We start from the raw sequence: 26,604 nt of genomic DNA, 5'->3' as shown, positions 1-26,604 counted from the left end.
ATTACAAATTTTTTTCTGATCTTTATGGATATTTACAAGCAGTAGACAAAAAGATTAATAGGTATAGACGGAGCATCCTGCGATTTTGTAAACACATCTACGACCAGAAACTTCTGCTTCTGGTCGTAGATATGCCCAATCGGTTTCGCTTGTCGAGTTGGAGTCGCTCGTAGTTGGATTCCGGAAACTATGAGATGCCCATAATGCTGTGTGACGAATTGAACGTCGACGTCGGAGCTCACAAGGATTCGTGATTCCCAGAGTTCATGTACCCACGAGTGATAACAGCTCCGCCATGCGAAACCAGCCATGCGAAACCGACTCGGCATGTCCACGATCAAGAGCAGAAGTTGTATGACATCGTTTTCACGAGATACGTCAATCACTTGGACGCCGTAACGAGGCCGCAGACTTTCTGGGTTTAACCGAAAAGCACTGATAAACATCCGCAGATGTCAAATATACAAACTCGGTTAAAACCGAAAAAACACGGATTTTTGGAAATGTTTTTTCATAATCGACCTCATTTTGTTGAAACCTTCCTTATTAGAGTTGATTTCTTAGTTTCTCGTGAAATTGTTTCGCCGATAATCACCGTTTTTTTCAGGCTCCCTTCCACACAAATCACCCAAAATACACAGATATTAAAAAACAATAAACACCGAAAAGAATCTGCTAAATTTCCTTATAATAAATCGCCAGAAAATTTATCACCTAGTCACAACTTCGTAAGTTACTTCAGTTACCACAAGGGGCTCCTGATCATCCAAGAACACTAAGAACTCAAGGCGCTACATACACTCTCAGAAAAAGCAACATCCTTTTAAACGTCTCGTTTAAGCATATGCACTCTTCAAACACTCCGGAAATCCCTGGGAGCACACGCGTCTGTAAGGCGTGCAACGTCTCAGAAAACACCCAATGCTCCATGTAACCAAGCATAACGCACGCATTATGCACGCATAGCACACCTTCTGCTTCCCGGGTTGATCACAGTGATTAGGACAAGTTGAAGCTTATTCGCAAATCTCGTATTATGAGCCGAGGCACCTAAAGCTTCCCACGGCGTGCCCGGTTGTCCGTGGTTCTGCGCAGCGGCCGGTCTCCTCGGTTCTACAGCAACGTCATGTGGCTGGGCTCGGTGCTGGACTGTGTGGTGCTCAAGCTCCGGTCCGAGGTGCCGGAGACTAGAGCCCTGGTCGAGAAGACCTTCTTCGACGAGCTCCACTTGTGGCAGAACCAGCTCTTGCAGTGCAGCTCCGTCGACGAGTTTGTCGCCGCCACTCAGCCCGTTTAGATAGGCGACGCGCAATTAAATCGCCATGCATATTTATGAGCGCGCTTTTTTGTCTGTTTCAGGTTGAGAGAGAAAAAAGGGGGGGGGGGGGGGGGGTGTTGAACAGCATTTCAACTGATTATTTTAGGACTTTTAGAAAAAAAATCTTCATGATTGTTGTCTTTTATATTTTAAACACTTATTAGAGAAAAGAAAGCACTGTGTCATACACACCTGGCTTGAAGAGCCAGAGTCAGAAGTCCGAAAAAATAAAAAGATATTACTTGATAATTTTACATAGTTTTACATTTTTTGGCGCTCTTGTAATTGGTATTTGTATTTGCTGAGATATTCGCATGTACGCATGAGACGCGAAGCGAGCGAGGCTTTTGCTCGCGCGCTTTGTTTTGGAATATGCGTTGTCGTCGTCCTTGAGTAGTTGGTGCGTAGCAAAACGGGGAATGGGGCAAGGGCTGGGGGATATTAAAAAAAAAAAATAAAGTGGCAGCGTCTTTTATTTTTAAAGTCCTAAGTAGCGCATAAAATGCGGCATTTCAACTGCAAAGGTCGCTACAAGCCTATTGTGCCAATTCATAACTCTGAGGGTGCCACGTGTCCTTCCGGCTGGGCTGAACGACGCAGGGAGCGCGAAGTCGCGAGACAAGCTGCGATCTATGAATTGAGTTGTGTAGCTCGTATACCGCCCATCAGGTGAAACGGCAACGAGTATAGTTAAATTTTGGCGGGGACTCTGAATTGGTGCATTGGTCACGTGACGTCAATTTTCCCGATAAATTTAGCGGGGAAACTGAATTGGTGTAGAGGCCACGCGATATCAGGTCGTTTCAAGTTTCCCACTTAATTTAGCGGGAAATAGACGGACGAAGGAAAAATTTTCTGAGATTAAGAGCTCCGTTAAAGGGGCGATGCAACGACTTTTCGACTTCGCTCAAATACCGCTTAGAATGTATCCCTGACGTTATTGACCTGCGAAACATCCGTTCGTTTTTCACCGCACGCAATTGAAGTCGAAGAAAAAAAATTGGAGAAAAACGAGCAGCGTTCACCCCGTCACCTCGCAGCCAGGAGAAGCGGTCACGTGACCTGAAGCCGCGTGCTGTGGTTGGCAAGGCACAGGACGCGCGAGTTCCAGACATTGTTAGTGTTCGGTTATTGTCGTGATTTTACTACTATACTCTATTACACCTTATGATGTACCGCAGGAAAGGCTACTAGCACGAGCTCCTTGCTCTAGGTCCTAGGGCACAGTCTGGCGGCACAAGCTCTCGTGCATTAAAGGCAGCTGCCAACGCTATGAGCTCGCGCTTCTAGCCTTCGCTGCGGTACAACACGAGGTGAAACGGAGTATACCGCAGTGCTTCTTGAGCTATCGATTATCACGAGCCCAAATCGAGTGCCTACGCAATGCTCGGGTCCGATCTATGAGCCCCATTCAAATATCGTCACTGGGCGGTACTGCGACCACTCAGCTACGTCATTGAGTTTTGCGAAGGAGAGATTGAATGAAAACGCTCGCTTTGGTCCTTGAAATTACACCGCAACAAAGGAGTTTCTTGGTTAGTAGCGTTGCGTGCGAGTATAATTGAGTCCCACTAGTGACTCGTGTAAAGTGAAAAGCATTCCAATTGAATATCGATGCACCACCCTTTAAAACGAGTTTCGTGTTAAAATAAAAGTCGTCCACGTAGCTAGATTTTGGTTTTAAAGTAAATAGTTTGCGTCGAGACTGAAAGGCAATAATAACGTAATAATTTGGATGCCACAATATAATCGAGAATGACTGAACGTAGAGCATTGTATGCGGGGTCAAGAGACATTGTTCGCAATCAAACAATGTTTTGTTTTGCGTAGTGACGGATATACACCTTCCCAATATTTACTGAAGCCCTCGAACCAGCGTGAGATCTCCTCAGTCCCGCTCGCGCATTTTTGTCGCTTCGGAAAGCGAGCAAATCACGTGCCATACGCACGGACACTGAAAATGGAACCGTTTAGAAACACTTTTTTTTAAAGATTTATATCCTCTGTACTGAGAAAGGTTTCGCAGAAGAGTGGCACTGGTGCATAAATCTGCGACATGGTAAAAAATACTCTTAAGACTTCCATATAAAATAAATTGCAATTGAAATGTAATTTCTTTTTTTAGATTGTTCCACTAGACCAGTCCATTCACGCTTCATAAGCTCATATAGATGTTGATAATATTATACGTATAGTCAAAATTCGTCAGTTTCAAAATCGCCGGTTCTAGAGACTTGGTTTTTCGCTTGAAAGTCTGCCATTGTAGCTCGTAAGTTCGTAAAACGCGATCATGTTTTCGTAAAAAAAAATAAAAAAAGATAACTATAAAATAGGAAAATGGTGGACTGGAGTGAAGGTCAAACGGTTTATTTAATTAATTCACACAGACATCGGAAGCGATACACGAAACCTATAATCAGAGATTATTTTTTGTATACCTGCATATTCGTGTGTAAAATGCTAGCCTTCAAATCATCTGCGACAGCTATACTTCAAGTATTAATATAGCCAGCAGGGAAATAAAATACTGACAAAACAATAGTTGTAACCTATCATAAATCAATTAAAAAGTAAAAAAAAAAAACTGCCATTTTAGGAGTTAGCGGAGTGGCCTCAACCTTTAAAGTTTTACACTCAACACGCTCTCTCTCTCCGACCTACTACTTCTGACAAGTGGTCAGCTCATATATATATATATATATATATATATATATATATATATATATATATATATATATATATATATATATATATATATATATATATATATATATATATATATATATATATATATATATATATATATATATATATATTGCCAATTTATTGAAACTACTATACTTTGGTGTGAGTGAAGGTATAGTGAGCGCTAGACGGGAGCGTCCTTGTCGAAGTATCTGATCTCGTTCTGTCCGAAATCGACCATCTTCCTCTCCCGGGCGAATCCAATGAAGACCTCTCCCAGGGACACGTCGTTCACCAGGAAGTCCTCGAACTTGAGTTCTTCGTGCAAGAGGTGCAGCTTCTGGATCACTTCGCTCCAGACCAGCGGGTGCTCCGCGTTCGGCTTCAGACGGTACCGCATCTGGTCCTGCGTTGTCACGCAGCAGGACCGCGGTTTGCTGGACACTTTGGCATTGCTTCTGCACGACCTAACGCTCGCTGTTGTACACTCTTAAAACCTGGACGTAAAAGAACTCTTAGGGGTTCTTCGACTCGTCTATATTTTGCAGCCTATAAAATTTTTTTTTTAATCACCCCCTTAAAGGGCTTTTTGGGAAAAACCCATAAGGCTCCTTTTTTGATCAGAAACAGTTCTTCATCGTCCGGTTGGCTTTCTAGTGCACCAGACGGCGATGGTGCTTGAGGCGAAACCGTTCTTCGCGATGTGAAAGAGTTCTTGGGGTATCAGAAAACATTTTTTTAATCGATTTTGTTTTTGCACTGTCAGGCGACATGCGATTTGAGGCGCATTTGGGTACCGTGTTCGTTGTCTCGAAACAGCGCATTGTACCGCGCCATTCTCCGTTCCACACAAAGTCCAAGCGCAGCCGACGTTAAGATTTACATGGAGTCAATCACGCAACGCCAAAAGTTGATCGGCACGGTGATCGTCGATTTTGCGCGTCTCCTGTCACAGTAAGACACCAAACAGTAACAACAAAAAAAAGAAAACGTATGGATCGTGGCACATTTACCGTGCACAATTGGTTTGGCCGGCGATATATCAAACGCACAAAGATGACGACGAGCGCCATGACGAGACACTTTTTGGCACTGCTCTATTGGTTCCCTAGGATAGTAGCTTCGGCTGCCCTCGGGTCCAGATTATCTGAAGTGGACTATCGTTTGCTTTCAAGTGTTTTCCTAAAGCGGGAAATCACATTCATAATCCTAACGTAAATAAAAAGAAAAACAAAATGAAACTTATTACCTTAATTTGTTGCTGTAAGAAGTTTTAGTTAAACCTTTCCCCCCCTTTTTTTATGATGCAAAGTACCACCTTTTGCGTCCACGCATCTTTGTCCTCGAGGGCCCCCGCCGGAGGACCTCCACGTAACGAGGGGGCCCTGCGTGATATTGGGCCGAATTTTCGGCGTCATCTACCGAAGGACAGCGCGAGGCAGAGATCGAGTACGAGTGCTGCGTTAGCGTTGGGCTGGAACCCGCGCTCAATCAGTGAGAACGCCGAGTTCCCGCTGAACGCTGACACGTAACTTGTGCCCAACCTATGTGCCCAACCTATGCACCCAGGAGGGTGACGCGTCAGACTCGTGACTGCGGCCTTCCCACATTCCACTAGGTACGGGATCGGTTGGTGTTCGCTCACCTCCCGCTTCTCGCCGATGACGGAGTTGGGGAACTCCCGCTTGACGCCCCTGTTGAGTTCGGTGATGAAGCCGTCCTGGGCGCTCTGCTCCACGGTCAGCTTGACCATGATGGTGCAGCCCTGGGTGGCTCCCTGCTTCAGCGCCACCGTGTCGCCCACGCGCGTGAACTCGCCGCTGGTCAGGATGCCCACGCGCGTGCACAGCTGGTCGCACTCGCGCATGCTACGGGGGGACAAACCGAGAACGTTGGTGCGTATTTATATAGACGAATTGAAAGTCAGTCAGAAATTAAAGACGCGGACGTCACGATAGAGTGAAACAAAAGCTCACGGGAAAGCAGGTTTATCAAAACCTTTACGATCGGTTAAAAAAAAAAATTAAGACAGCTCTCATTCTTCGGTGTATTATCCCTGACAGTCGAGGACACTAACAGATGCTCAAGTAAGCCGTTTTTAGAGCGCAGCTCTTAGGCGCCCGTTTCCGGCTTGAACGGCGTCGCTGTCGGCGTCGGCGTAACCGTGAGCTCACGTGACCCCCCCCCCCAGAGGTCACGTAACCCCCCTGAATCTATAGAGCTAGGGATATCCTTTTTAAGCACTTGATTTTTAGTGTATATAAACTACATTATTTATTTGAGCTCGATATTTTTTCATGAATTAAATTTATTTTTTATTTAAAAAAAAAAAAAATTAAACAAATGTATTTGGAAAAGTATTTCAGTATTATCAAACACCCACGTTTTATACGTATCTTGTATCTAAATAATTTTCTCAAAAAGGATATTGAATTTGTAACTAAGCAAAATTTTCAAAGTATTTTGTATTTGTATACAATTTTTCGAGAATTTTGCTCCTCCCTGGCTAGAAAAACACAAGGGTAACAGATGGAGCCTAAAAAATAAAAAAACAAAACAAAAAAAAACAGCACTTACAATTCGTAAGTTCATGTCTTACTTCTATGTGGGAAGCAATGGCACGAAAGAAAAACGAAAAACACGTTAAATCTGCGCACCACGTTTTCCTGTGTCTGCATTTACTGTCCTCGTCCTTTAGCGCCGTTGATGTTTATATTGAATGACCAACTGGTGCGCGCAGGCCTTCTCCTAATCAAGCCAGGGCGGTTCTTGCCAGTGGGAGGTGAAGAGCACGGCCATGCCGCTGGTCATCTGGATGCGAGTGATGGCACGGAACAGCCTCCCCCTGGAGATGGGGTCCACGCCCGAGGTGCACTCGTCCAGAATCACCACCGCGGGGTCGCCTACGAGACTCATGGCTAGGGCCAGTTTGCGCCTGCTGCCGGATCTGTGCACGCAAACGAAATCAGCGCGCCCTTGGCGAAGTACTCCGCCATGTCTTTTTAAGGCAGGGGATTTCACGAGAAAAGTGACACGCTTGACCGACACACAGGTTACGTGACCTCATGACGTCACGGGAGTTTGACATCACGTAACTTTACGTCAAGCCCGAATATCATGTGACGCAACGTAACGTGACGTTGAGCTTGGGTACATGTGGCGCGTCTGTGTCACGCGAGGTTATATCACGTACCCTCGTGGCGTCACTGCCGTCACACAAACACACAGACACGGAGCACACGCCCAGCTTACAGCCAACATATTCTGTGTGCGCGTCTCCAAGTTTACCTGATACACGATACATACACGCGTAATTTGCTTAATTACGAAAACAAAAGAGGCACATGGAAGATATAGAGGACGCGGGCTTTGTCTTCTGTGTCACTCTTCTGTTTTCGTAACTGAGGCACCAACGAGCTCGAGTATTCACATTAGTTTTCTTGGTCGTTGATTTGCCTCCAAACTGGCTCAACACACCGAGCAATTTGGTTCAATTAGCAACTAAAATATTACGTAAAAATAATTTTTTATCAAGTTATTTAAGTTTCAATTGTGGTCCTCAGTGGTTAGTTGAAACTGAGCGTCTCTACTGGCAACACTGAAAAAGCAACGCCAGCTGGAGGCACCAGTTCGCTGTTCGGGCAGTATAGAAATTGTTTTAAGTGATTTCAAGAGGTTTGATTGTGGGAAGTGAAGTCCGCGGAAGCTCACTTCTGCACTCGGTAGGTAGCAAAAAATAATGCGCGGGTGTACGTTATTTTTTCTACCTAAACTGCCGGCTCGTGCCTGCCAGTGACGTCAAACTGCAGAAAGCGAAAGAAAATGCGAATTTTTTTTTTTTTTTGTAAATGCCTTTACTGGCCGTTATCTCAACAGCTACTCTGAATTCAGATGGTACGTCATAGCCTATTGGAAAGACGAAACCCCAGGAATTCAGAAAATAAAGTTAGTTTGGGGCTGCTAAAAACAAGCGAAGGGCCCCTTCGACCTCCCACCCCCCTGTCTCTTTTTCCTTTTTTTTTTTTTTCTCGTTATTGCATGACCGGCACAAGGATTATATTGCCTAGACTACTTATACATTTCCTAATTTTTAACGACAATTAGACACGCAGTGTGGTGTAATAAAACAGAACGCTTGATCAATCAGAGCGGTAGCCGAAGTTTCGCGAAGAGACGTCGTAATGAGCTAAACCTGAGGCATGGGTCTCTCAGCGGAATTTCGTGTTGAAATTTTGAGGTTTAAAAGAGGCTAGTTATTAAATTCTGTCTCCACAGACATGCTTTTTTTTTTTTTTTTCATATTTTCAAATTGTGTTATCTGTACGATGAAAACGTTATAGTGGAATTTCAATTTATTTGAGTCAGCAGCGCGTTCAGCGTATTCTGGGAGTAAGGATCATCATAATATCAAAAGAATGTTTTAGTTATTGGCGACGCAATTACTAGGAGCAAGACGTTAACAGTATTCCTCTACAAATATTTTATTTCTTATAGCGTTCAGCCTTGACAGCCGGGCGTCGCACTAATAGTTCGAGTGACTATAAGCGGCCAAACCTTTGCAAAAATCACTTTCTGCGCGCTGCCATGTTTGTCTGCTAGGCTGTGGAACGCCTTCTGAGCATGCGCTGTTCATCTGCTATGTAATATATCGGAACCTGCTCATTCGTCCACAGCTCAGTGACTCGGCATTTTCGCCCGGGTGATAAGCGATGCAAAGGTCTATACCTTCCATCAACCTTGACGAAGTTCATGGGCCAGGAAATAACAAATACCTAAGAGACGAGCGTGACTTTTAATTCAGGCAATAAATATTCTTCGCATATGCACAGTCAGTAATAGGCAGTGTGCACAGCATAAAAAGTGGCCTGGTGCCACCTCCGGTCAGAAGAAAACAATCGCCTGTAGACCTTTGCACCGCTCATAACCCGGGTGAAAAATACCGAACTACTGAGCTGTGGACGCATGAGCAGCGGCTGATATACGGCACAGCAGAGCCACATGTGCATGCTCAGAAGGCGTTCCACAGCCCAGCAGACAAATATGGCAGCGCGCAGGAGGCGAATTTTGGTAAGGTGATAAGGAGGCCGAGGAATGAACCGCGAATAGACGCGAACACAGTAAGCGACGGCACTTTTTCAGCCTTTAGTGTGAGTATATGCCTCCTGCGTTGAAGCTTTGAACGAACTGCGGCGCCCTCATTTTGGGTAGTACAAGCTTGATTGGCTTTGCGCTCCTTCTGGCGGCTTCAACCTAAATTGGTGGCGTCAATGTCGGTAGCGGTGATCTGCGAGTTTCTGTTCCCTCGCGACTCCTGACTTTTTAAACTGCTCCCTTTCGCGTTCGCCCACCCGTGTTATGGCGGATGGAGGTGTTTGTGGGGAACCATCTACGAAGCGGAGAAACGAACAGGAAACGGCACCAAAACGGAGAGAGGAGCGCTATTTTGAAATATTTCGCGAAGATGACGGCATCGATGGCGCAATGTACGGCATGCGAGTCAAGGCTTAAAGCGCCCACAGGTACAACAACGCCCTTTGTGAACCATTTCAACGTACGTCCTGCGTTGTTGAAAGAGCATCGTGGGACTATGGCTGGTACGCCAGGAAAAGATCAACGGACGCTGACGGACTTTGTACGCCGCAAGAAGCCCCTGCCAGAAAAGAAGGCGCAAGCGCTAAACAACAAGGTGGCCTCCATGGTGCCGCTTGATTTACATCCTTACAGCATTGTGGAAGACCGTTGCTTCAAATAAATTCTGACAGAAGCCGTTTTCAACTATCGCCTACCATCCCGCTCTACACATTCGCGCGTGCTTGTGCCACGGATGTATGACCACACCCGAAAGAACTGAAAGCAGAGTTAACAGTGCCTTGGAAGACGGCTCTACCACTGTTGCCTTCACAAGGGACATGTGGACATCGCGTGCTAGCGAAAGTTGCGTGAGCTGCACCTGTCATCTTTTCACTCCAAAATTCATGATGAAGCGGTCCACACTGAACACTCGACACATGGCTGCCAGTCACATTGCTGTCAACATCGTAACTATTCTGGGCGAAATGTGCCATGACTGGGAGATGCCCGATGAATGTGCGAAGTTTATCGTAACGTATAATGGGCGCAACATCCGTGCTGCAGTAAGGAAACTTCCGTGGACTTATACCCTAGTTACACGGGCGCTTTGAACTGTCGTTGAGTTCAATCACAGTATCGGCTCCAACTGTGATTGAACTGAACTGAACTGAGATGGTTTCACACGGCTCTCTAGAACCTAGTTGAAGCTAAAACGAAGCTAGTTCTTGTGCCACGTGATCAGTCTAATTGTTAAAGTAATCTACTCGGAGAAACATATTTTATTTACTATAAGTATATCGTATACATTATGTTCATTACCTTGTTGCTTTTTAGCGGCGTTTACATCAGTACCAAAGCAGATTCAGGGCTAAGTTGAGCATATTTCAGGCTAGGTGGAGCTAGCTACCACCCGCTACGATGGGTGCACCCACTGCTATCTATCCATTCACACAGCTGGTCCCGCCGCCATCTTCGCTCGTTTGGTGGCTTGCCGGCTAGCCGGGATCGTTTTAGCGGCAGCTCGGACGCCTAAATCTATTCCTTCCCGGATATTTTGCTGCTACGATTCTTTTTAGACGCCTCCCCCTGCATTCCGATCAGTAAGTGCCTCGGAAACGATTGTCGGCGGCAGCGGTCCCGCGGACAGGCGCCATTTTACCCGAGTTGGGGAAGTCCGTTCAGTTGAACTGAGGTAGGGGAGCTCAGTTGAACTCAACTGTCATTAGCGGCTGGATGACAGTTGGCGCCGCCGTGTAACTCCGGCCGATCGCGATTGAGTCAACTGTCGTTGACTCAATGGCAGTTGAAAGCGCCCGTGTAACTAGGGTATTAAAGAGCGTGCTTCGCGCATACGCTTCAACTGGCGATTAATGACGCGAAATCCCTTTCGCCGGCCATTCATCGCCTGTGCAAGAAAGTGAGGCATATTGTGGGACGTTACAAACACAGTTCATCAGCTCAGAAAAGGCTTGAGGAGTGCCAAAAGAAGATGCGAAAGGACGCATTACGTCTGGTGCAAGACGTGGAGACGAGAAGGAACATCCAGTATCTAATGTTGTCTCGCCTCCTGGAACTCAAAGAAGCAGTCACTGTGGAGCTTGCTACCTCGGACTGTGACATCGATGGACTTGGTTCATCAGAGTGGAAATATGCTTCTGAATATGTCCAAGCATTGAATACATTTCTCGATGCCACTGTTATTGCCAGTGCTGAGAAGCGTCCGTCTTTGTCCTCACAAGCTCTTATGATTTTTGATATGCCCCACTGTCTAGGTAACTGTGCTGGGGCATCAGAGTTTCCCGCAGAACTAATAAGATCCATCAAGGTAAGGTTTACTCCGTATAAGGAGGACAAGAAAGCATGCCTTGCTATGTTCTTGGACCCACGCTTCAAGTCCATTATTTGTAAAGCTGAAGAGGAGAAATTCTTATGGCTAAAAGCTCTGGTGCTGCAAGAGCTAGCCTCATGTAGTGCTACTGCAAAAAAAAAAAAAAAAAAAAAAAAAAAAAACTTAGCCGGAAGCTGCAACACAATCAAAAGAGCAAGGCTCAACGCCGTCAGCAATGTTTGGCAATTATTTGACCATTTAGCCAAAAGTGCAATGAAACACAAAGTGAATTCAGCTTCAGAATGGAAAGTTGTAGCGTATGCGGAGGAGGCACTGCTAAAGAAAGTGATCTGTGTGAGTGGTGGCGAACTGTCGGTTGCTTAAGATATCCGAGTCTGGCGAAGCTCTGCATCAAATACCTGATAATACCTGCTACTTCAGTGCCGAGGGAGAGAGTTTTTTCCTGTAGCTGGAAGTGTAGTTTCCGCTCGAAGGGAGCGCTTCCTACCTGACCATGTACAGCAGTTGATTTTTCTGCATAACAACTTGTAATCTTCCCTACAACTAGAATTTTCGTTTTTGTGTTTATATTCTCCCAGTGCGAGTGAGGCACTGGTTAATACCAGTGCCTCACTGGTGTTAACGAGAATAAGCACACAAAAACGAAAATTCTAGTTGTAGGGAAGATTACAAGTTGTCATGCGGAAAAATCAACTGCAGTTCCGACATGAGAAAATAAAAATGATGTGAATAAATGCACCTGCCTTCGACTATTTCATATTGGATTCGATATTCAAAGCTAACTCTTCGTATTCAATTTTTATTCGAAAATAATAATATTCCCACACCGCCATTTTTTTTTTCTTTCTGTGTAGTGCTGAAGAACGAAAAAAAAATAATTTTTCAACTTTCGAAATAAGCTAGATTTAGGGCCGCAAAACAATCGAAAGTTTCCGATTCAGGCTAGCACCTCTAGGGTACGCGTCTCTTATCTCAAGTGTGACGTGAAAACATGTGGCGTACCAATGGATTGAAGTGGTTTTTTTTTTATTTTTTTTTTTAAACGCGTGATTTAAGGCGTTTTTTGGCTCAAGCTGTTTGCGCTTAGCTTTGACTTGTGCTTCGACGGCGTTCGAAGTTTTGTTGTTTCTTTGTATTTTCCTCGTGATCCCGCGTTCCGCACCAGAACAGGCACGCTTCTACATGTGTGGCGGTTTGAGACGGTCACGTTTGTTCTACCGCAAAACAAAGTCCTAAGTCCCTTTTCGCAGCGCCTCCTGGGCAAGCAAGGAGGCCTATAGGAGCCAAAACGAAGTTCACATACCCGAAATCCATGGTCAAGCGTTTGGCGTGCCTCAGAAGCCCCACCTGGTGTAGAACGTACTGGACTTCTTTATTCAGCGTGTTGCCGGAAATGCCTCGCAAGCGGCCAATCAGATTGAGCATTTCCCGCCCTGTCAGCTTGAGGATGAGTGGGTCCTCTTCGGGGCAGTACCCGACGCGCTTCAAGTACTGGGTTGATGGGCACAAATGAAGAGATTCAATTATGCGACAAAGACAATGCGGAGAGCATTGCGGGGCAGCGGAAACGATCTACGAACGCTACATGTGCTCACATAACGCCGTGATTGGCGGACGCGCTTCCCTCACCTTCTCCCAGCACTTGTTTCCCTGGTTGCACAACGCCATCTTTGAGTGAAGGCGCCGGCGGGAAGGAACATTTTGAACAATGAATCTCGTTTCTTTTATATAACGGAGGTTTTATTTGAGCCGGTCTCAACCTTTTTGGCCGGACGTTTTCACATCTTTATTAAAACAGAACCAGTAATTAACGCAATACTTCGCAGCATATAAACAGTCGGGTTTCTTTTTAAGCTAGCACCGAACAAGACGGTGTTGCAAACCTTCGACATGTACAACTTACTAAAAAAAATGGAATTTAGCTAAATTACTGAGTATAAGCCTCAGATGCAATTTGAGTAGAATATAAATTGCTCAAATGGTAAGCAATCGGGTAAATGACTAACTACCGTAAAAGTAGCGAATTACTTCTGAAATCACTTTTATATATATATATTTTTTATGGTAACAAGAAACTGCATAGGTTTTGATCCTTTAGCGAAATTCTGCTAGCCAAATGTAAAGCGGCTTTTTTTTTTCCACAGAAATGCTTGAATAGCTTGTACTGCTTGCGCGTGCCTAATTGTTTTGTACTTTTTTTTATTTTTTGGTCAATAATGTACTGCGGATGTATTAATTCTACTTTGAGGTTTAGCAATGCCTGATGTTAATTTTGTAGACAGAGTTTGCGTTTTTACAGTGTTGCGTCGAGTACTTGAAGTACCATAGTTACAATTCGCTTCCAAAGAAAAGCTCAAGTACTTTTTAACACAATCTTTCATGACGCCCTTTCATCCCCTATACAGTGTTTCTTTTTTTTTTTTATTGGTATGCATTTCTCTATGAGGGTAATCGAAAAAGCAACAGTTTTTTTTTCGGAAATGGCGGCAAATATTGGATAAAGTCAAGTCGCCACCGAATACATAGTTGTTTTGCTCTCACTGACAAACTATTTAACACGATCAAGTTATAAGACACTTATTTGTTTCGGTCTTATAGTCGCCAATACCTCACCAAGAGAAATGACCTGATGATGTCTGAGAAGACGATTGCGCGTTTTCACATGACGATGAGCCATTTTTTTTTTTTTTTTGTTTTCGAATTTGGGGAATGTATTCTGAAGTCGGGAATCGTACTTTCCTTTAAAAGTACCAGACAAAAATACTTTAGTAAAGTACAAGAGCATGCTCAGAGAACGTAATTCAAGTAAAGTACTAGAAGTTTTCTAAGCCTAGTTGAAGTAGTACCTAAGTACCATGTACTTAAAGTAGTTCCCAACACTGCTTCCTTATTATTTTTTAATGTAAAAACGTAGGGTAAATTAATAAGGTTTATCAAACGACCTTTCAACTTTGGAAGACCAGCTTATTCTGAGTTTTGGGAGGAAAGGCAACGATACATCACGAACTACAGGAGCATCAGATGAGCTTAGAAGGGGGGAGGGGGGGGGGGGGTGCAACGATTTTAAGATGAAAAGAATTTGCATCTCCTCATTTTAACGCTGTTTATCGTGTCCCGGAGGATAGAAAAAACATCTCTTTCGTTAAAAAAATGTCGCGATTCGGCTCCATAATCGCAAAGCAAAAGTCGAGCTTTTTCCCCCACCTGCAGCCGCGAGTGGTAGCCGAAGGAACTACGGCGAGAAGCGTATACGTAACCTCGCTCGGCTCTAAGCTGAAGCATAACGCCCGCTAATGTCAGCAGAGAAAGGGAGAGTAAGCGTCCTTTGAGAGAGCACACGGGAAGCTACAAGGCACCCCCAATGACATCACTAGGGGTCAGATGTGACCTCGAAAATTGGGAGTGAGTTGAGGGGTGCCAGAAATGCCAATATTTATCTTTCTGTTTTTACACAACAACTAGGGCACGCAGCCGAAATCGTTTTTTTTTTTTCTTTTTTTACTCCAGAAAAGTCAGAGGTCAACTTCCACAAATGTTTGACCGACGTCCGGAATTCGTTGCTTACCACTGAAGTCTATTCTGAGATCGTCCTTTTGCGGTGCCAACTCAATCTAGGCGCTCTAAGCATCCCAACAAACCCAAAATCACAATCGTCCGTAGCTTATTTCCTCGTTAAAGGCGTGTTCAAAGATCACGACACCCCCTTTTTGGGAAGAATTTTCTTCCGAGTGAAGTGATCCACAAAGGGCGCTTGTCAGCGAGTTGCAAGCGATGGCTTCGCCCACGGAGAAAAAAAAAGTCTTATCCGAATTCGTACCTATCAGACTCTCGTCGAAACGAGCTATAATAAAACCGTTTGGAATCAGCGCATATTGTAGGGCTTTGATTGGTCCACTCAATGTAGTCCGCGAGAAAAAAAAGTCCACATGTTTTTCTCTTGCCCTGACATGAATAGAGCCGGTTTTGTAATATAGGACTTGGTATATGCGGAAGTTAACACCATTTAAACAATATAAGATCGAAACAACCTTTATCAAAAAGGACTTCAGTGCCGCTGCATTTTGTCACCTCGTTTGAGTGAGGATGTAGTGTGTACACCTCCTCTAGTGGGCGAGAGTTCTTACGTTAGGGAGAAGCGAGAATAAACCCTTTTTTTTTTTCAAATACGTCGTCTCCTTGAGCTTGGGGACACAAAGAACTAACAGTTTTCGGTGCTAATCCCGCAATTTCTCGACCGTACTTGCGACGTGTCTGTCCGCTCCCCGCGCCTCGTATAGACCATTCCATTTAGCGCTCTCTGGGCGGCACCATATTGTTCGACCGCAGTGCCCTCTCCACACATCCGGGAGGTTCAGCGGGTTCGTCGGGGTAAAACGAAAGAGAGGGCACGTGCCCGACTCCGCTAGCAGACGACAAACCGGGAGGTTGCTGTTCTCCATCTTTGGGCTGTATCGGCGGGCAGTACGGAACATCGAACTCTTGCTCGTGGCTGCCGTTGGGAAGGGGTTCGCGTTCTTAGAATAGTTGTGGCTACTCCAAAATCAGCCTAGAGCTCTCTGCTGTTCTATTTCGCTAAATGATCAACTAGCATATCCTTTTTCGGTTACTTAAATAGCAGTTGAGTCAGCCGGCAGTACAACCCTCAACTACTGCGTGTATTGCGGCAGGAGAGCCTGTTTTATTTATGATTTCAGACTTACACTTACATTATTTCAGGCCTACACCAGTACGAACTTAGTATAGTAAAAAAGGTACAGCAATCGGATTTACTTTCCGCCAAAGAGACCGGCCAATCTGACACTGTTTTCCCTATTTTTTTTTTTTTATTTGCACGCAGGTAACAGCGCAATGGGACCCTGTGAGTCTTTTTATCTAGCATAGTATTACACGACAACTGGCATACCAAAATCTGCGCATCTGCGCTTGAAAGTTCCAAAATGACGCGATTTTAAGCAGAGTTTGCACACCAGCCGGGCGCTAGCTACAGCCCACTCGGCGGAGCAGACGATGTACGGGGTGAGAGGGGGAGTGCATTTTTTTCTCTTTTACCCTCTCTGCTATGACCCTAATGGAATGGTTTATAGGTTGCTGCGGTGGGGGCTTGGGAAAAATCAAAATGTTTGGAACCTTTCAAACCACTCCCCCCCTGGCTATGCCACATGCTCCTATCAGCTGATCTTCCAACATTTTATCTCTTTTTGTGCAGGAACAATGTTTGTTGATAAGCAAACCTACCACTAAAATTCGAAAGTATTTCGTAACTTGAGTAGAAGTTAGCCGGAAAAAGTAATTAGATGGATATTTCAGCGAAATTTGAAATACACCTTCCGTGTTCAAGGATAGGCTGAACATAAACCACAATATCCGTAAATGACAATCGCACGTTTGTATTTTGAGCCTGATGGCTGTATTTTTCGTTTTTTTGTAGTTCTGCAAACGCTCTGTCAAGCGCAGGGAGAGCAGCCAGCAGAGAGCACGTCACATCCGGCGCAATCGTGACGTAGTTTGTGTCGAGATGAGCAAAGCTGCGGCAAGGCAGATATTGTCAGGATGCCCTAGCCGTTCCAGCCACCGAAGCGGTCGAAGCACGCCAGCGATCGGGCCACCGCAACTAACTGCAAAGCTGCATTTGTGTGAATTTTGAGTGACGGATCAATCTTCTATAATCTTGTAGAGGAAGAATAGCGACGACTGGGACACACAAAACATATTCTCGGGGAGAGGGGAGTTCCTCCCTCCCCTCTTCTCCTCTACTGGCCGTAGAGCTGTCGGGTTGACGTCAGGTTCAAAACATGCACAGTTCTAGGCGAGACAGTTATCGCCACTACATGTCAAGGTTGCTAGACGGGCATTACAAACGAGGCTTTAGCGACATTCACCAAGTGCTCTTTGCTAATCGTATAGATTGTTTTAAAATTCATTTTCGTGTTTTTTTTTTTTAAACAAGATATTGGTTTGTTAGACATGATACTGCTCCTTTAAACACGTATAGACCAAAAATAAGCGCCGAAATTTTGTAGTAGTATCTCTTTAAAGTAAGCTACTAAATTACCAAAATAAAAATGTCATTGATAGTTACTAAACTACCCAGAAAAGTAGTTGAACTACAGTAAGCAGAGTAGAGTACTTGAACTGTGTACAAGTCTGAAACCTTCTGGCCACTGCACATTTTCCCCCTGATGCCATGGGCCTGCACAAAGCCCTGCAGAACCTTAATTTGGCAGCTGACCTATCCATAAAGAAAGGCTTAGTTTAATCATAGCCCTGAAGATGCAACGACTCTTAGCAAAACGTTAGTTACTATTAAAGCGCTCCTAAGGTACGTGTTTGTTTTTTTGGCGACTACAATGATATTTATTCCCGGCAATGATCGATCACTACGAACAAAAAAAGAGCAGGAAGTAGGGGATAAATGCAGTTGTTTTTGTACTCCATTATGTTAGCCATGCATAGTCAGTGTTGGGTAATGTAACATATAAAAAGTACTTTAAGTAAAGTACGAAGTAGATAAGAGCTGATATATGTGAAGTAAATTAGTAAGTACACTGGGTGAAATGTACTTGAAGTGAAGTACTATGAATAGAATACACTTTCAAAGTAAAGTGCAAGATCTTTTTGACACAATCTTTCATGACACCCTTTCATTCCCCTGAGAGTGATTGTTTTTATAGGTATGCTTTGCTTCAGGGGAAATCGCTATTCGGGGGTGCATCACTAATTTTTAAAAATGGCCGCAAATATTGAATAAAGGTCTAGTGGCCCCAGAGTAGTAATTTCCAGAAATGGCGCCAAATTCATAAGTCCCTCCGACTTCTGAATCTGTCGCCGGGTGCACTGGTTTGTTGGAGCCAAGTGAATTAGACATAATAGGAGAGAGCATGACGTCGGCCCCATAGTTTCCGCAAGCAATCCTCTTGTAGAGGAGTGTACTCTTGTTAACGAATAAACAGTGAGTGTGCAGGTGATCTGATGATAACTAATCATATGTAACACTGGAGACTGGTGCGGAAAAGCTAAGGAACTTTCAAGTCGAAAGAAAAAGATATGATTTTCAAAAATATGGAGACATTATCTCCTTTTGCCCTTTTCTTCGACTTAAAAATCTCTTCTTTTTTTTTTGCACTACAGTTTTAAGTATTAATTTATGATTAATTGTCTTCTCCTAAGATTTTCAACCTCCTCACTTGTGCTGACCGAGCGAGAAGTAGCGAGAGTCTATACTGCTACGGAAAAGGTAGCCCCCAGAACTACCAGAGCGATGCGTCGTATGCTCGCGTTTCTATTGAGGTCCTTCCCGGCATTTGTTTAGAGTTGACAAAGCATCATTTTGTAATACAAATTTAACAAGACCAAACTTGGGCAACCTCCTTTGAAGTCGGGAGTTGTACTTTCCCCGGAAAGTACCAGAAAAGTTCTTTAAGTACAAGCACATACTCAGAGAATTTACTTTAAGTAAATCATAAGTTTTCTGAGCCTAACTAAAATAGTACACTAAAGAGGTACGGAAACGATATTTCAGCGCTCATTTTCTAGCTTAAATGTGTTGTATGTTGCAGCATTACCTCAAAAACACCAGTCTTCATTTTCGTTGAAAGGCACAAGAAAACTCAATTTAAAGCTGATTAAACGATCTTTCAGTGTGCAGCTGGTGGATGCCCGTGAAGCGTAGTTGGGAGGTAATCTAGCAACGTTGGCGTTCTTGCTACGTAGGCCATGACGTAGCAAGTGCCGCACTAAACGTCGGAGCAGCTGCGTTCTTTGGAAGTACGCTTAACTGTTTAAAGGGGTTAGGAAACAATCTTTCAACTTTTTCTTCTTTTTTTCCACAGCTCACAAACCGCGGATTGTATCAAACAGTTCAAGAAGTCGGAAAGGAGGAACCTCGAACCCTCGTTTCTGCTACCGGATACCGCCATTCTCCTCCTAGAAGATTGGCCTGTCGCTCAAAACCCGGACAAAAGTTGCTTTCCCTACCCAGTCCACCCCTAAGCTGACAGTGGTGTGGAAGCTACATGTTCTTTGGGCCAGCCACACGCTCGTCAACCCACGGCTACTTGGAAGTTCGAACAGCTGTGTTGTAACCCATTGACGCTATTGACGCCATCACAAGGCTGTACAAGCCCACCAACGGCAAACCCCATAAACACGCCAGCCTTGCTATGTCACCAATGCGCGGGATTCTTTTCTTTGGTTGTTGTTTGCGCCGAATATCCCATGACGCATCGCGCTCTCCGTTCGCTTGTCTTCGAACTCTTGCTCGAGTGCTCCGTTTGGAACAAAAAAATATAGCCAGTCATTTAAAATACAGACGTGAGATTATCATTTACGCTTATTGTCCGTCACGCTTGACTCATTTCCGAACGAAATTCGTATATTTCAGTTTTCGTTTTTGCACCCCTTTAAGTACAATGTACTTAAAATACTTATCAACACTATGCATAACACATAACTCATTAAACATGAAAAACATATAAATGGCGGAATGGTTGCAGGGCTTTTCACTATTTAGTAGCTTAAAAAATGAATAGCACACCAGCCGTGGAAAGAGGTCACCGCATACCGTCTTCAGGATCACGGTTGCAGCACTTTGTACGGCCTGTGATTCACAAATCATTCAAAAGACCCAGACTAGCGAACCATATGAGACCATAACCACTCACCTGCTTGGGGTTCCTTCTGATGCCCCAACCCTCGATGTAGGCGTTGCCTCGACCCAGTTCGCGGTCTCCGGCAAGGATGCCCAGTACGGTGCTTCTGCCCGACTGCTGAAGACCCAGCACCCCGAAAATCTCGCCGGGTTGCACGGTGAAGCTGAGCTGGTTGATGATATTCGTATCGCCGTAGGTCTTGCCCAGCTTGTGGACCAGAAGGCCGAGAAGACCGTCCTCTTCACCGTGGACCATGGCCTGCACAAGGTCTTCGACGCGGTCGCGCTCTTCGATTACCGTCGGGTCCAACAAGTGGACCTGAGCGCGCTTCAGGCGCAGTTCTTCCCTCGACATGAGTTCGTGGGACTTGGTCTTGGACGGGAACTTGGCGTCGAAGAATATGGTCACGGCCAAAAGGACCAGTCCCGTGATGCCCATGACGACGAGATCCCAATTGTTGTCGGAGATCACTTGCGGGGGCAGGAATCGGTCGAAGTAGCAGTCATCGGACTGGGCTATATGCCGTTCGCTGTGCTCACAAATATCTAAAAAAGGCGGAAGTTTTGTGTAAACACAGTGCGTAAATTTTAACTACCAGACAAATATAAACAATTGCAGGCATGGAGCCTGGACTGGTGCCCCGTGCTTTAAAGCACGTGCGCGTGAACATAGCTTTGACGAGCTTGCAATTTCACGGGCGTGCCCGCACGAGCAGAAGCATGGCGGCGGCGAGTTGCCCTGCTTGCAATCGTCAATAGACAGCATTCACTGGTTGCCATAGTTGAAACGATTGCTGTAGAGCGCAAGGTATACGATGAACTTTCACAGCACTTTTGTAATGTTCATTCAACGCCGCCAAGGTTGTAGTTTTTCTCAGGAGATAAGTAAGGACTTGTTTTGATCGTGCCTTGTGTAACAGCGTTCTCCAACATGGCGCCCGGTGAATAGGCTTGTGGCTCTCAAGTTTTGAGCAGCGCTCCAGGCGAGCAAAATAGAATATTTGGCTCGTGTTTCGAACATGCGTCCGTGCATGCGTCAAAAAGCCTTCCCACTACAGTTTTTTTATACTCCGTTCCATTCTAAGTGCCAGCGTAGCAGAGGCTACAAGAGCAAGCTGCAAGCTTTAGGCGTCTCTGCCAAGCACGCGCCATTGTGCTGTGCGAGCATCGTTCAGGAGGACGTGCTTTTGCGAGCAGCTTCGGCTTCGCTATCACGTAAAGTGAAACATGCGTGCTCGCGGAAGCTACGAAAGAAAGGAAAGACAAAAGGAATATTTATTGGGACGCAGCGGCCACGAGCTGCATAATTCTTTTCTTTTTCTAGACATTTTGTTACCGCGCATCTACAAACGCTGACAGATGCTTATATTCGAACGTGGCACGCGCAAAATCTAACGTTACAGCGCCACACGGATGGAGCACTCAGCATAGCATGGTCGCGTCTTGCGTAAGTCTTCCGCACGCGCTCGCGCCCCCTGCCCTAGTGCAGCGGGTCTATACCACCTATAGCTTGGAATGGTGCCTTTATTTTAATTACTCCAGAAGTACATCTTGCAAAATAAAAAAGGAATCATATAGGGAGCGCAAGTTTGTCTGCTTCTCGCACGCGGGTCGCGATGTTGTCAAACGCCGAGCTCTTATTGGCCGATTGAAAAACAATAGTGGGTAGACCTCAAGGCATCTAACATTGAGGTCTACCCCCTATCCTTCCAATCACAGCTTATGTGGATTCGTCGTCGTTATGATGTCACCGCAACCCCTGCGCAAGAAGCAAACGAGTTGCTTTCCGATACGTTATAGAAGTTAGCGAAATATTATAAAGATTTGTCATATGCAAGAGTGTTTTTATAGAACACAAGGCTGGTTTATGAACTGAAAACAAATACGAACTACAAATAAATGATCGTGCGTAAAACTGTATCCAAATATCTGTATCGTTCTTCAGACCTTTTAAAAAAAGGCTTCTGGCCGGTTCCATTTTCAGTGTTCGTTTGTATGCATGATTAGCTCACTTTGCGAAGCAACGAACATGCTCGTGCAGGGCTGAGAAGATCGCACGCTGGGCTGAGGACTTGTAAATATTGGAATGGTGAATACCATTAGCCTGCTTGCCTTCCTTCTATTAAGATGGCATGCAGTGACATCTATAATCGCTGACAGCTTGAAGGGAAGCTGAAGCACATTTTAAGAAATCTGAATTGGGAGCGGACTTCTATAGCTTTTTGTCCCGTGAATTCAGTTATCGCACTTATCTGGACGTAAACCTAAACCACATTTATTTTGAAAAATACGGGCTGCGATTGCCGCCGGGCATGCGGCGCTTGTGTCTGCCGCCTGGTATCTGTCCAGAGCGTCGTGACGTCACTAATGGCATCCCTGAGCCAGCTTAGGGGCGAGCAAGGGTTATCTGACCGCGCGGATGACGTCACTTTTGCTACGGTAGTTTTTTTCTCGGCGCACTCGCGCTTCCTTACCGTCGGCGCGCCGCGACTGGCGGCTCTGCGTCGAAATTTGAATTGACCATTATGCCTAGAAAGATCAAAATAAAACTTAAGAAACGTAATTTCTAAGGTGTCTACATTAGAACTTTTACTGTTTCTTTGAATTTGAGGACCCCTTCAGCGTCCCTTTAAGAAACGCGTAGCTTGTGATCTTCACGCTTCCTGGTTCATGATTGGTTCTTGTGCGTTCTACTGCCGCAGTGCCATTGACTGTTGGGCGATAATGAGATGACTGGCCACGCCCAGCCCAGCCTAGCGATAGGCACAGAAGTACTCGGGAGCGTCAAACTCACTCGGACAAGACTTGGCCAGCCGGTCCCAGTACTCCGTTTCGTTCTGCGAGAAAATGATGTGGACGTGCTCGCCTCTCGAATGGCGGCAAAGAAACAGCTGCAGGTCCAGGGGAAAATTGCAGCAGATGAGCTGCGATATGAGCTCCCGGTTGATGGCACCGAAGCCCCTGTTGACTGCGAAGTTTGGCACCATGCGCATCGGGAACTCCAGCTTGGTGATCAGCTTATGGTAGTTGCCCCGTTCGGCCTGCTTAATCACCAGGTCCTTGGCGAACAGGAAGAGCACGATGCTGGTCACGGTGCCTGCATGGCGAAGTACGCGAACAGCAACCTCGGTGAATCGGAAGGTCTCGTACACTCGAAATTTTGACGCCATCGCACTATGAAACTGAGCCAATTTATCTCCTATAGACCAAAAGCCTAGGCGGAGGGCAAGTTCGTCTGCTTCCTTTTTAGGGGTTATGGTGACGTCAGAACGCCGAGCTTTGATTCTCTCTGATTGAAGGATAGTGGGTAGACCTCAAAGCAAGCTGCCTTGAGGTCTACCTACTCTCCTTCAATCAGGGTCAGTCAGAGTTCGGCGTTCTGATGTCACAACAACCCTTGCAAAAGAAGCAGACGACTTGCACCCCGCATTTAGAAAAAAAAAAAAAAAAAATCAGCGTTTGCCCACATCAGGTGTGGGCACCACGCGTGCGCAGAAACCAGATTCGCGTGAAGCGTCTGCACATGTGCCGTATCTACAGCAGCGCCACCGCAGTGGAGCAACGTCGGAGGCACGCTTCGCCTGGCGCCCCCTTACGGCGAACCGGGGTGACGTCACGGCGAGGAGAGAATTTTTCCCCGACTCGCCCCGCTCGCCCTGTGGAGGCTGTGACGACGCTAGCTGTCGGCGCGCTCGTTTCTATTTATTTTTTTCGGCGTGTTTTTCGTAGGAAGTGTAAATTTTTATATATGCCTTTATTGAGGTATGGCCTGTAGCTACAGGCGAAACTTCAACGAACATTTTAAGCATGGCTGACAGGCCAGGCAACGCATGAACCACAGCTGGTATGTGAAAATAAAGGAATATGGCCACAATTGCAGGGGCATCACTACAGATTTACATCTCGCACAATGAACGCTGCTGATGGTCCGAATGAATTGGCAAATTATGTAGACTATTTTTTTTTTTTGTATCTCTGTCTTTAAACAAGATCGCCGAAGCAGAAAAGCTGCATGCTGCTCGAGGAACGTGCTAAATACAGTCTCGGCCATGGGGAGAGAATCACAAGTAAGACAGCCCAAGTGCACGGGCAAAGTAAAAAAACAAACAAGGAACATTTATTATATACATTGCTCGCACTTGACCTTTGCTGGATTCGGATAGTATTTTAATGGACTACACAGGTGGTATCTGTGGACTTGTTTATATCAATCCTCAAGTAATATATAACAAACGTAAGTTAAGGTGTTTAGCTCGTTATTAGACCATTAAGCCCTAAAATTGAGATGATACTTAAATCGAATTGTCCTGAAGCTAAAGTACCAGAAGCTTTTCTCACGCACTGTTGCCCTTCACAGGTTCCATATTTTCTGCTACCAGTGCTGCATCTACCACTGGACAGACGTTCGAATGCTTGCTTTTACTCCTGTATTCCTCTGTTGTCAGAGAGTCCAGTTGCGGGGAGTTTGGAGGCTGAGGAAGCTTTTGGGGACCTGCGGCAGTGACTCTTAAATGGAAATGACAATTCAGACTAAACGGTGTATTTTCCGAATACCAAAGGCTGGAATAAAGAATGTCAGGAAAAAGTATAAACATTCCAAATTACGGCACTATTGCTGTGCATATTTTGGGCAGTTTACTACATATCATAGAGGCAACTGGGGGAAATTCGGCCGTTTTTGCTGCTACCATACAAGCTAATTTCCAGTAATTGTGAATCCTCTAAGAAATATGCCTGCAGACGCGTATAAACTATATAATTAATTCAGGAAGAAGCTACATTTATGTAAAACAACCCTGTTCCATGAGCACTTCAAAGATCATCGGACGCAGGGCCTTTAAAACAGCTGCGAACCAGCGCATGCAGAGTGGCAGCGCAGAGTCGGGGTCGCGAGCTAATTTGCCGACCACCGAAAGGCCCATGATATAAAGGCCGCTTCAGATGCCTTGAAAGCGGGATGTAATATCGTCCTAAATCATGAACTTGCAAGGAACAGAATTCCAGCGTCTGAAACACTTGCGTCACCGCTTCACCGACCCCTCTCAAGATTGCCTTACGTCGTGTGGACGGACGGGGAGGTTCATCGGCGTAATTACCTCCGCCGATAGTTTTCGGGATTTGTAACCCAATTTTAAAGGTAAAAGGGACAAGCAGGCTTCTAAAATGTACGGAAGCACGTAAATATCGGCCTAACTCAACGTCTTGTACACCGGGTAAACGAAGTCCGGCTCCTCGAAGAGCTTGCGGCACACAACGCCGAACCAGGGAACCGGTGCTGGGAAGCGACCCGATGCGAGATCGCGGAGCGGGGTACTCGCCCTGGCGTCACGGTACACCTCACCCAATCAGGGCGCGGCGACCGCAGCGACGCTTGTGTTCGCTCTCGGGGCTAATAGTTGGTGACAGGTTAACAATCGAGCAGACGGTCCACCTAGAGCGCGAGCTTTCTGCCTTCGATAACACTCGTTGGCGAGCGCAGACGAGGCCCGGCAGAAGGCAACCTACGCGCGCTGGAGGCGGAGCTTCTACTGGGTGCTTACAACTTTTTAGCCTGTCAGAGACTATAGATAGCGAGGCCGTCGTGCTGAGCCTTGAAGGCCACCCAAGGAGGTAAACGAGGGGCACTTATTGGACACGATGTACTACGTCAGCATTCGGCTGAGATTCGTATCTAATCCGGTTACGACTCCCACCCGAATGCTGAAGCAGCCCCCGCGTCCAATTCATATGCGCCGCGTTTTTCTCTAGAAAACATGATTGCGCTTTGAAGACGGAGACATAGGAAGGACAGACACCACAGAGCGCTCTGTGGTGTCTGTCCTTCCTATGTCCCCGTCTTCAAAGCGCAATCATGTTTTTTAACGTACCATACCAACTTGCCCAACAATCAGCACGCGTTTTTCTCTTTGGTTGACGTAAATGATTCAGCCCTGTATTGTTATCCAGCAGACATTGACCATGCACGGACCCAGATTGGACGCTAGTATTGTGTGAGCGCTCGGCTGGGGTTCACTTGGTGCATCGACATCTAACTCAGGCCCTATTGCTGAATTGGCGCCGTCGTAGAGGTGAAGAATCACAAAAAAAGAACATTATCAGGCTGTGATTAGCCTATGGGTGGTTTTGTCTTGGTGAGTCTTGGACCATACACTTCTGACCGAATGACTCATCACAATTTAAAAAAGGAGCATTCAGAAACATTAAGGAACTGACAATTCCATTAGAGATACGTCGGCTTCTATTTTAAGGCGTTTAGGATGTTTTCTATTTCAAACTCTTTCTACTCTACTTACGTTCAGTTGAGTTTTATACGCAGCAGACGCTACGAGCTGAAGCAACCAATCGAGCAGCGTTAAAAGTTCAAGTCATTGGGCCTGTTCTGCTTCTGGTCGGTTCAGCAATGATAGAAAAAGTATACAGAAAAATGTCAAACACTATGATGGGGCAATTTTGACGCTGTCTGAATGGTCCCACCAGCTCGTAACGTCGGCTGCGTCTGGATGTGAGGTGAAACCAAGTTTAGCTTCGACAACC

General features: G+C 45.6%; 1 protein-coding gene across 1 annotated transcript; it reads right to left on the bottom strand.

The window, feature by feature from the left end:
- Nucleotides 1-4,187: 4,187 nt before the first annotated feature.
- Nucleotides 4,188-23,312, bottom strand: LOC8051548 (phospholipid-transporting ATPase ABCA3-like). The gene is made up of 6 exons (XM_040215160.2): nt 22,865-23,312; nt 20,084-20,616; nt 12,727-12,914; nt 6,777-6,950; nt 5,649-5,871; nt 4,188-4,409 (listed from the first exon to the last, which is right to left on the bottom strand). Exons 1-6 carry the CDS (start codon nt 23,238-23,240, stop codon nt 4,188-4,190), a joined length of 1,716 nt encoding a protein of 571 aa, XP_040071094.2. The 5' UTR covers nt 23,241-23,312.
- Between the last annotated feature and the right edge of the window lie 3,292 nt (nt 23,313-26,604).

This window comes from Ixodes scapularis, unplaced genomic scaffold (assembly GCF_016920785.2).
Source record: "Ixodes scapularis isolate PalLabHiFi unplaced genomic scaffold, ASM1692078v2 PGA_scaffold0__279_contigs__length_252992795, whole genome shotgun sequence".
In the NCBI taxonomy this organism is placed as follows: domain Eukaryota; kingdom Metazoa; phylum Arthropoda; class Arachnida; order Ixodida; family Ixodidae; genus Ixodes; species Ixodes scapularis.
The sequence above is the reverse complement of the archived record's forward strand: the minus strand, read 5'-3'. Positions and strand labels throughout refer to the sequence as shown.